The sequence below is a fragment of the Chiroxiphia lanceolata genome, chromosome 3 (assembly GCF_009829145.1).
Source record: "Chiroxiphia lanceolata isolate bChiLan1 chromosome 3, bChiLan1.pri, whole genome shotgun sequence".
Classification (NCBI taxonomy): Eukaryota; Metazoa; Chordata; class Aves; order Passeriformes; family Pipridae; genus Chiroxiphia; species Chiroxiphia lanceolata.
The window spans coordinates 28,342,508-28,354,685 of NC_045639.1; the positions used below are offsets into that span (position 1 = coordinate 28,342,508).

Here is a 12,178-nt window from a genome sequence, read left to right on the forward strand (position 1 = left end):
GAAGGTGGTATGAAGCTTTAGCAGCTCAAATCCAAATGCTTTCAAATTCAAACACTGTAACAGACTACTTTGTAAACTTTTAGCTGCAACTTCACTAAGTTTAATAAGATTTGTGAACAGAAGAGCAGAAACTAGTTCTTCATACTTCCTAGGTCACCTGCTTCTCCCCCTCCAAAACAGAAGAGAAAGCTTGCAACTTTTTAAAAATTAATTAATATAAGTTCCCTTTCCTTTTATTTCTGCTTATTTCCTAGAAAACCTACTTTATAAAGGAGATCAGTATCATTACATCTAGTATTAACTACACTGGGCAATGGGGAAAAAAGGATGTGAGGGATAACAGTTTGTCCTATGTCACCTAGTACTACAGTCCAAAGTGTTAAGCTCAAAAAGCTCTGCTCTGGTTATCACTGCATATTTGTCCCAGTGTAACTGCATATCTGACCATTCCAACACTGTGCTATGAATATCTATTTTTAATAAACACCAGACGCTTGTTAAACTGAGGTTAGGAAGCAATCACAGGAATACATGAGAAGGCAGAACTTAAAAGTGGTTTTCAAAAACAGGGAAGAGATAGGAAACTAGATCCTGGGACAGCCAGTTTGAGAGCCAAAATAGCAAGAGGGATAGCCTATCTGCAGTTGAGGATACATTGGAATTACTTAGCATACAGGACTTTTTTCAGTGAAGCTCTGAATCAGTACCAGGTGATACTTACCATATGGTAAGTCACATTCCTTTTGCTAATTAAGATTTCAGCTATACTTGAGAAAGCAAACAGCTTTTTAGGAACATTTTTTGTGTTGTTATTATTCAGGCAGTAAGACGTTGGCTTACATACTAGAAGAATACAAAGGCAGACATTAGACACAATCAAGATGACTAGCAAACAGTATAAGCCTGGGGGCTTCCATTTCATCCCATCACAAACATCTAAGTGATGTTCTTACAGATATATCTTCAGCCCTGTTATTAAAAAAAAAAATAAATCTCAAGTTTCATAGCTTTGCACAGGACTATCCAACTTGTGAGGTACCAAGATGCTCTAATAATCTCAGTTTCAAATGCTTGCATTCCAACAGATTATATAATGATGCCTTTCAGAGACCAAGAACTCCTGATGGGCACAATAAACTGTGATTATACAAAAGGAAGTTCCTACCCACACAAGCAGTCTTCATATTACAATGGTTATAATTTTATTTAAACAATTTATGTATTTTAAACCCATAGCTTGCAATAAAGTCACACCAAAGCTCCATGCAGCACAACTGTATCTCCAGTGCCATCTTCCCACTAAAAACTGTGCATTCTTTTAACCTATTTTGCTTAGCAATGAAATTCCCCTCTGTATTTACCTACTTCCATAGTGTTTTGCAACACCAGAGTTAAGCCACTTCATAGAGAGCAAACCCAAGAAGTGGCTTAACTGCACACTTATTACATACACTCTAGTTTTGGAACTCAAACCCAAGAAAGTCCACCATATGCAACATTCATTCTATGAGAAGCAGCCCCAGACCAAGCAGAGGCCAAAACTGAGATACCAGTTCAAGGAGGGCACCCATAACACTCAAAATAACTTGGATCCAAACAATATCTCTTAAAACACTAGCCTTTAACTCCTTTTGAAACTCACATGGAGGTTTAAACTTGGAACATTTGCTTTATAGGATTGATGCTTTAAGTGTTGCTGGATTCTTGCATGAGAAGACACGGTGAACGCACAGCTTCTGACTTCATAGTTAGCCAGCCAGAGCCAGTGCCTCCAGTGCCTTGATACTAGTTCTTTACTTTTTCAAGTAAAGCCCTAAATGCTGCAAGTTCTTAACAGAGAAACCAGGCAGTAACTTTTTACCACACTGCAGATTTTCCAGGTAGGACATTTCTATAACTATGGCAAGTGTATCACTCTCAGATGAGGAGAACACCCACACCTCATGATTGCAGTACGTATCTGAGCCATTGTGCCTTTGCCAATGTACCCTCCACCCTCCATCCAAACAGTCCACAGCTCCACGTAGTAAACATGTAGAGTTCAGTTACATTTGAAGTAGTACAAAGCCTAGGGTTTCATGAGGAATAATCATCAGTAATAGAGTTAAGAGAAAAGCAGTTTCCTCCCACAGTTCCCTGATCATCAATAAGGGTAGTACATATTGAAAATGAGAAGCTATTGTGACCCATCCTGAAAGCCTCAGCACTTCACTGGATTCACAAAGGCACTGAAAGGTTTGCCAAGTAGTCATCCGGAACAGATGTGCCACAGCTGTAGTACAAGTACACAAGCAAGACTAAGCACTTATTTCACCAGCTTACAACTAGAATTTTGTTCAAGTTCTCTTGATTCAGCTGAGCCCTATACGGATTGTAAACAACACCGCATTTAGTTTTTCAAAAGCCAAATCCTCAAGAACAGATTGAAGAGGAGGTTATAAGAACGAGATCAAGAGCGTGATTTTTCCAGACTCATTTATGAATTACTATAGCTAACCACTGTTAAAACATGCAAGTCATAGCAAAATCTTTAGCTCACAAAAAGCCTTTAACAGTATTGGGAAAACCACCATTTTTAATGGTTGTCATTTACCCAGAGCAGAAACAGCGTCTTGACATTAGAGGTAAATTAATTCTCTTTAATCTAAAATGCAGATGCTGTAAACAATCTTTGATTTACATAAATTAGCCTTTCGGTAGGGACAGCAATTCCTGTTGTATACACCATCACACATGCATAGTGCTTTAACAGAACAAGCCTTTGCTGCAAGGAGTTTCAAGCAGAGTGATGTAGCAGGGAATAAGGAGAAATAAAAGCACATATACATGTGGTACACTGAGAAGCACAACAGAGCTGATAGTAATCCATACGCTGCTCTAATCGATATTAAAATGGTCTCTGCATCTACACAAACTTGGGTAAGCAACTTTAACAAGTTTACTAATGGTAACTAGTAATCTAACATATGAGTTGCACAGTGGCAGGTAAGAATAATAATTTTTTTAATTCCCTCCAAGCTCATGCCACAGAGTAGCAGATAGCACAGGGCAACAGTGGAAAGGAAGAAAATAAGTAACACTAAGGAAAGTGCGTCAAGAATTGGCTGTTGGAAGTTCTGTGTGCATCCCTTTTTGCCACAATCTTTCATGAAATGGAGAAAATACATTTAACCTCTTCTGTCACACTGCTTCTGGTGTGCCTCTCTAAGCAACTAAGCTGCTCATTTTGTGGCATCACTAATACAAGTTTCTTCAATTACTAAGTCAGCTGTGGTATGCACAGCTGTCCTAAGCATTTACATAGTGTTGTTCTCCAACATCACACGTCTTGTTTACTGGACTTAACACTCATGGTTTTATCATAATATTAAAACCCAGACAGACTTCACCCAAGTCTCACAAAAAATTAGGTCAGCATTACTGCTAAGAAGCACTCTTTTCCCTACACTCTTTTTTTGCAGACATATGCATTTATGTGGCCACACAGTAAACTGTGTCAGCAAACTGGTATTTTCTTTCTAGTACGAAGATAAAACAAATCAAAAACATATTCTAAATAGTTCCCCAAGCCGAAGAATGCATCCTCTGTGAGCTTGGGCTAGGACTAGTGAAAGAATAAGCAGCTGTTTCTGCTTCTTTTCACAGTAGCTCCAGCCAAGCTTATTTCTGAAATTATGGCTTTACAGATCTATTTTGCCAGAGTATATCTAAAAAAATTCCAAAACTACAACACAAGACTGCAAGCATGCAATTTTACAAATTGCACATAAGCAATTCCTACAAGCTTACACTCCCCCTACACTCTGTGGGATGTTTAATCACTGGTGATTAAACACTACTACATTTAACTATTTATTTTTTGTACTTCAGAGTATTTTGGAGTATTTGGTGAATCCTGAACAGCCTGTCACAAGCAGGAGCAGAATGGATTTGAAAGCCAAAGGTGGTGTCACCTACGACTTGGAAAAAACCCCAACAATCCTTACACTGATTTTGGAAATATGTTCTGAAGTTATCTGCTCTCAGTATTTTTTAAATCCAAGATACATATTTTCATGAGCTTAAGTCAGGAATCCTACATTGAATTTTAAACGCATCTTTCATTTTGGAAAGCAGAATTTCTACTCCCTCAAAGTATTTTCTGTTATTTAACTTGTTCAGCTGCCATCCAGAAGCAACCACTCCCTATCTTGCAGCAAAACAGAGTTAAGCCAGCAACATAAGTTTTCAAAGTTTCAGAACTGCTGTAACAGAACTAAGCTTAGAATTGCTTTCATCCATCTGTTACACTGGTAGACAACAATAATATAAATGAACCTCTGCTAGAGCTTTGCTCAATTCAGCAAGAACATATTGCTGAGTGTAGAGCTCTTCCGCACAGTGTACACAGCAAAGACCTGTACCTTCCCAAGGGTACCTCACCCAAACTTCCCACTAAAAACAGAAGACTCAGTCTCCCAAGGAGTTTTTTCCTGAAGAACTGTGCTTTTGTATCCAAGTAACCTTAAAATCTTTATAAAATTTCTTCACTGGATGCCCTTGATATTAAGTATTTTGCTAAAGAACAGTGACTGCTTGCAGACTCATTTTAGCAGGACTTACTACCATCAAACACAAATCCACTGCAGAGCAACAGACTGCCCAAACCTTTAATTTTCAACCAGGAAAAAAACCCCAAACAAGGAAGTGGTGTTCTTTTACCCAAACTTGAATTTATGGTCTTAATAAATACGCTATCCAGCAGAATCAATGCTTGTGGAGGAGGAGCTTTTTTAGAAACTAGTACATAAAGCTGCTTCAGGGGATATTCAAATAAGCCCAGGAAAACATGCACGTCTACCTACACCAACTTTTAGGGACCACTTGCTTCTTTATACAGAGTTCTATAAAGTAACTGATGTCTCAGTCATTCTGTATCATATGTGGTTCCAAGAATTGCTGAATTGAAGGTTCAAGGACAAGATGACACGAATTACTCCATTCGGTAAACAAAATGTATAACTCTCATGTCTGTTATTGTTCTATATTTACTGGTTGCTTAATTACACCTGAAGCTAAAACTCAAACAACCAGCGGAGTAAAGGTAGAAGCTTCTCATCATGCTGTATATACAGACCAGTAACAATTCCTGTTCTAGTCTACTTGGAAGATTAACCTAGCATAAAAATTCCACGAAACAAAGAATTTCAGCTTATTTCTCAAAAGCTGACTTTCTTTTCCTCTACAGCAGTGCTAACAAAATTCCTAAAACTCAAGGAAGGCAAAAGCAAATTACAAAGTTATGAAGTAACTCCTAAGAAGTACCAAGGAGAGAAGTTACTGAATAATACAAAAAGCTGGGTTTAACATGACTTCTGCACATCAGTACTCAGTACACATCAGTACACATCACACTCAGGTACTTAACTAATGTGGGATATACACACAAAAGTTTTGTATTGAGCCTGGTATTAAAAAACCCCAGCACAACACAGAAAAGATGGTACTGTGACACTAAGACAACCTAGCTGATGTACTAAGACAAATCACAACAGGAAGAGAAGGCAGCAAACAGGTTAATTTCAATGTTCAAGTTAGGAACTAGATACAGGTCGCCTTAGAAGTGCCTCAGGCTGCGGTTAAGAGTGGATTCTCCTACACACTCCCCTTCACCAAGAACAGCATCTGACCTTACTGAGTAATAGCCAAATATAGTATGCTTGCCTTCACAGTGCTAGACCACAGACCGTGGCAGGGTTTTACTTCTTAAAAAGTTACATACCTACATTTAGTGGTAACTAATGAGTATTTAACAGCAACTATAAAGTATTAAAAATCCTCTTATCTACATTAAATAAGAACAGCATTTTTCTCCTTTTATACCATGATTTAGCTGTATTATGAGCAAGACATTGAATGACTCAAGCAAAGCCTGTGCCACAGAGTATCTAAATGAAACAGTTACTGAATCATGTAACCTTCAAGTGGCCAAACGAACAGCCAGAACAAAGGAACACCAGCACACGCTACCAGATGCCGAGCTCTTGGCCTTCAGTGCAATTTTTTCAACCATTTCATTTGTCACACACTTATAAAGCTAAAGATGAACTGGTTGATATCTGCCCTGCCATACAAACCCAGAAACAAACTTCTTCTATCCCTTCTCCCTCGTTAATACAATACCTACCCTCCTAGAAACATATTAAAACTGCCTATTTTTTTCTCTTTTTAAAGACTACTTAAAGGAAAAAAAAAAATCATTTGGTCTTTGGCAAAAAACTCCTCTTAGAGTTCTCCTTGTTTATTTTTCTAATAGCAGATTATCCAGTGATTTCACACCAAAACAGGTAACAACTCTTGTTTATTCAAGATTCACCTCCATGGTTTGTTTGTACTGTTTTGCAACAGATCATTAAGGCCTACTTTTCTTCTCTACAACAGCCTCTCTTTTTCAGCATCAGTTACAGAGCCTGGAACTGCAGGCACTACTACCATATCCTAATACCACCCAGCTGGCTGGATATGTTAATTAGTTAAGACACTAATCAAACAAGAAATATGTTATTGACCGTAATACATTAGACCTACTGGTCTATACCATTTAAAACTAATAAAGAAAATTTAAATTATTTCATAAGCATTTAAAATCCAACTTCCATTTGAAAAATCAAGTAATATTGAAATTTCTATCTTTAACTCAACCTGTAGGACCTTTGAAATCAGAAGAAAATGAAGCTTGTAGCTTTCTTAGAAGACATCACACAACACAGCAAGAAAAATACACAGCCAGTTTTAAGGCAGCAATTAGAAAAAAAAAAATCACACTTTGAGCTGAACATGGAAGCAGTAACCATTCTCCACAACTACTGGTAGCCTGACACTTATCTTCTTGGATAACTATTTCCCAGCTTTCTTGGTGGATTGGTACCATCAGAACCAGTAGCCCTCAGCCTCATCAAATACAATTTTGTTTTAGAGAAGATCCACATTAAGCTCCATCAAATTAATTTACATTGTTAATTTTAAATAGGTTAGCCAATTTAGGCAAGCAAGGAGTCTTCCCTAGACAAGGTAAATTTTTTTGTACAGCAATATACATGAACCCAAACCCCAGAAAGCCATCTTGTATTTAAGGTTACTATATGTCTGTGTTTCCCTAAGTACATGCTCTCTGCTGTACAGTAAACTTCTTAGTATTCACCAAGACACCTATACATTTAAAAGAGCAGAAATCCAGTCCAGCTGGGCTGCCTTATATCCAGAAGTTTTAAGAGACTGCACAGAAACAGGAAGCCCAACACCTGGACAGTAATATGGCAGTCTCACTTAACACCTCTCACAGCACTTTCTACTAGTAAGGTTACCCTATTCCCATCTCCTAGCTTTGATGTTGAGGGAACTTTTTCCACACATTGCCAAAGCTTAAATTGGCTTAGAACCTGGCTTAAATGTAAGACTGACATACCCACTCAGCTCAGCATTGCTGCAAATATCAGGGCATTTCCTACATAGGGATACATGGTGTTCCAAGATGAGGCAAAACACAAGAAGCAGCTGGAGGGACTAAGAAGAAAAACTATGTTGAAAGCAGAAAAACTCTGTTCACACTGGAAAAAAGAAGGCTTCGGGGAGACACTACTGCTGCCTTCTGGTGCTTAAAGGGGGCTTATAAAGACAGATGGGGACAGACTTTTTAGTAAGGCCTGTTGCAATAGGACAAGGAATAACAGTTTTAAACTAAAAAAAAAGGTAGATTCAGACTAGATATGAGGATGAAATTTTTTAAAATGACAGTGGTGATACACCAGAACAGGTTCCCCAGAGAGGTGGTGGATGCCTCATCCCTGGAAACATTCAAGGTCAAGTGAACAGGGCTCTCTGAACAACCTGATCTAGTTGAAGATGACCCTGCTCACTGGAGAGGGGTTGGACTGTGTGACCTGTAATGGTTCCTTCCAACCCAAACAATTCCATGATTCTGTATTCCACATCTGCTGTACTCATGGCAGCCTCATGTGTGTGCATACTCCTGTGTTGTCCACAGTTAGAATGGGCTGGGAAAAATCTATCCACCAGATGGCATAGCTGGGAAGGTAGGAAGAAAAAAAAATTAAAACATGCAAAAAGCACACACACTGAAGCAAAAATAAGGTTATCATCTTTGTGTCCCATAACATAGCTAAGCCTGACCCAAGATTCTGACTACCAGGGTAAGAAGGATTTGGATTACTCACTTTCACGGTCACATACCATTACAAAAGGATTTTAGCAAAGCCATGGAATTTTGTATTTATATGACCTGCAAATCTTCGCAGATTCACTCCTGTGAGAAATCCCGCAATAAAACTCAAAGCAGCTCCAAGAGAGTGAGGTACATGTGTAAGAGCACCAGCATCTCCCTCACTCTTCTAGTAAAGAAACAGGAATGACAGAAGGTACCTGGTAGAGGTCAAACAAGTAAGAGAAAGCCTTGCTATGCTCAGACTTTATGCCTACAGCATACACTTTAGTTTTACTTTCCTTCAAACAGAAGTTTATTTATAAGGTATCACTAATTAGTGACAAAGTACTAGACACATTTCAAGAGAGAGTTAATTGAAAATGAACTCTTATTCCTAAATTCACCACTTGATCAATGAGTAGAGGATAAGAACTTAGTATATGCAGAAGAACACGGAAATTAAAAGCTAATGTCCTGGAAGACTATCAACATGCATTACACCATGGTTCAGTTAAGTCTTTATGAAAACTATCTCCAATTTAACTCAAGAGTTAATCAATCTGGCTTTCAGCACTCAGAATAAGTATACATTCAAGATAAGCAGCCGTGCACACTCGCCGAGGATTGGGAAGATGTTCTTGACGAATCCTCCCAAGAGCCCGGGCTATAGGTCACGTCATATTGGTATCTCAGAAAAACCAGAAAAAAATCCACAATGGAACACGTGGAAAGTGAGACAATCTAAGTAGGTAAACCCAGTTAAAAGGTAAGTTAACATGTCATATAACCCAAACCCAATAACAATAAAACCAGGTAGAGTAGCCTAATTAAAGTAAGAGCAAGAACTCCTGACAGTTAATATCACAGCCTGGAAACAGATGTCACCACCCAGCAACCCAATGAGAGCAGGGAAGCTTCCTTTTGCTGTGGATTTTGATACGTATTTGCTACCCTTGAAAAATTTGTGCAGCACCTACTGAGAGATAATTGTAGACTATTATTCAAACTTAAAGCCATCCATTTCACTTAAAGGAATCAAAAAGACTAAATATATACTGCACGACAACATTTCATGAAAGTATCTTTTTATTATTTCACTGTGCTTACATTGAAAGCTCAAAAGCCACGTTTCCTTATCCTTTAAATCAAAGTTGAAGAGGGAGTAATGGAGCCAAAAAACTTGCTTTAAACAATTTAACTGCAGATAAGAGTCAACAGAATTTTTTCTGCGCAACCAGCGTGGGGAGGATTCATACTCACTTTACCAGAACAGGTCAGCTAAGCAACAGCATGAGCTCCAGAATGTGAGCTGCCAATTGTACACAGAAAAAAAAAAAGCTTCATTGTGAAACACTACTATTGGAACCACAGCTTAGAATACTACAGCTAGCAGTGCTATAAATAAAGGATGTTAAATGGAAGGAAAGATAATGCATATACAATGCAATCTTTTAATCTTGTGTTTTTTCAAATAAAACCCTTAAGATTCTATTACGTTTCAGGTACAAGATGTTGTACAAGGCACTTCTGTTAGTAGATGACAAGCAGAGAGAAAACACACTTCCCTTAATCTTCCTAACCCCTGCTCAGAGGGAAAAACAGACTGAGAAACAGAGATGAAAAATTATACACAAGGCTTGGTTCAGAAGTTGCACATCATATCCCCAAAGATTAAAGTACTACAGAAGACAAAAACCACAGGTTAGGTTGCTCCAAAACAAGGTACCCACTCACAACTCAAAAAGCTATAAAGTTCCAACACAAGTATTTATGGTTTATGTAAAAGGCATGGAACATGTATTTTAAAAGACTTTGTGAAAAAAAAGAAGGATAAGCAGAGTAATATTTAAGAGGGAACAGAACAATCTAAGTTGCATACCAAAACACTGCAGAATCCCCTCCTCTTGAGGCAATCTATATTTAAATAGCTACACTGATGAGCAACAAGTATCCTTCAAATATATTATTTAAAGCATTTCTCAAAAAAATCCACCACCACAACTATATTTGCATTTTGATGTCCAAAAAGAAAATTTGCCGTACAGAGTAAACGTTTACTAGGTTACTATGTGGTCTGTCTTAACATCCTACTTAATAATCTGCGTTTCAACATCCAGAAAAGAGGAGTTTTATCTGAAACAGCAATCTACTGATAACACTTGTTTCTTCATACTATACTAAACTGCATGCCTTAAATCACAAACATAAATACAACTGCCCAAAGTCTTTTTGTATTTTAAAATACTGATTTTTCTGTTCATAATTTTCACATTGAAAAAAGAACAGATAGCAGGTATTAAAATAGCCTCAAAGACCTAAAAATTCTGCTTTGTAGTTACAAAAAACTTTCAGCCTTACGAAACTCTTTTCACTTCTAAAACTCTACATACTCCATGAATTCCTTTCTATAAGCCTTCTGCAATGTGATCCAACTATCTGAGGAGTACAGCAACCAAATAAATGAACAGAACATACCCGTGCAAGTACTCTCATTTCCAGCATACCAGGTATTTGTTGAATATGGAATACAAGATTAATGGGAGAAGAGACCGAAGAAGACTTAACATTCGGAACGTTAACTTAAATAAAAAGAAAATGCTCGGAATAGTTCCTCGGCTTCTCCAAAAGGAGCTTCTAGCCTTTATCAGCCACCCATGAGAGCCACTTCTGGAGACTGCCCCGTAGGCAGGCTGAGGAATGTCAGCGCACTAAATCCCCCTGCTCCCGCCGACACTCACGTTCACACAACTCCACACCTAGCGCTGCTCGCAGACGTAATTTTACACACGGAGCACTGCGACTACCAACGCGACCAGAGCGAGGGGGGGAAAAGGCCGCCCTCAGCTCAGCTAGAGGTGGGTCCCCAGCTCGCCCCTTAGCCAGGCAGCTGCAGCCAGGTGAAAAAAGCGAAGACGGAAAATTAGGCTTTTTTATAAATTATTTTTTTTTCTTTTAAATAGGAAGGCAGCCCCTTCACCCCGACAAGGCGGCTGCACCCCCCCCCGCACACCAGCACCTCCTCCCTCCGTGGGGCTGCGGGGCCGGGCCGGGGCTCGGGGCACCGGCGGGACGCGCCGAGCCCGCTCCCGGCCGCCACCCCGGGCCCGGCGGGGCGGGCAGGGCGCTGCCCTCGCTCCCCCCACACCCCGCCAGCAGCCCCGGCTTGTCCCAGGGGGCGGCGGCCGTGCCCTCTGCGGCGGGCGGGAGGGGCTGCCCGGCGGCCCGCTCACCTTCCAGCAGCCGGGTGATGAGGCTGTCCACGTTCAGCTCCCCGTCCGCCATTTTGTGGCCACCAGACTCGGTCCCGGGCGGGGAGAGGGCGGGGTGGAGGGCGCTCCGCGGAGGAGGAGGAGGAGCAGGGAGCGGCGGCCGCAGCGACAGTGGCACTCCCCCCACCCCCCTCCGGCGGTCCCCGGCGGCCGCCCGGCTTCTCCTGCGCCCGCTGTCTCGCAGCTAAAACAGGGGAAGTGCCGCCGCTCCTCCCAGCGCCTCCTCCCCGCCCCAGGAGCCGCCAGGGCGCATGTGCCGCCTCGCCCGCCGCCGCCGCTCCGCGCTCCGCCACCGCGCAGGCGCCGCGGAGCCCGCCCGAGAGGGCGGCGCGTGCGCGGAGCCGGCGCTCCCTCCTTCCTTCCCACAGTGCCCCGTCCCCGCCGGTGTCCCGGGAGCCCCCGGGGTCGGGGTCCTTGGCAGCTTCAGTTATGGGCAAAAGACAGGGAGACCAGTCCGAGGAGGTTGCATGGCACCCCCGTGTCACCCCTTCCTGTGCTAAGACTGCACCTGTGAAATCTCGCAGTTGATTAAAAAAATTCTGTCATGACCGGAGTGACGAGTTGTGCTCTTTTCTCGCGCAGTTGTCAGAAAAAACTCGTAACCGCTGTGTTTCATCGCGGCTAGATCTGCTAAGAGTACTTTTTTGGTGATTTCTGAACCTTTTTTTTTTTCTTAAGATGACCTCTCTAAAGACGTGTTTACGTACTT

At 41.0% G+C, this 12,178-nt stretch overlaps 1 protein-coding gene across 1 annotated transcript in view; it reads right to left on the reverse strand.

The window, feature by feature from the left end:
* Positions 1–11,770, reverse strand: part of PPP1CB (protein phosphatase 1 catalytic subunit beta) — a 29,982-nt gene extending 18,212 nt beyond the window's left edge. Inside the window, exon 1 of the mRNA XM_032684601.1 lies at positions 11,431–11,770. Within this exon, the coding sequence (XP_032540492.1) occupies positions 11,431–11,482 (52 nt within the window). The 5' untranslated portion in view covers positions 11,483–11,770. The remainder of the gene's footprint in view (positions 1–11,430) is intronic.
* Between the last annotated feature and the right edge of the window lie 408 nt (positions 11,771–12,178).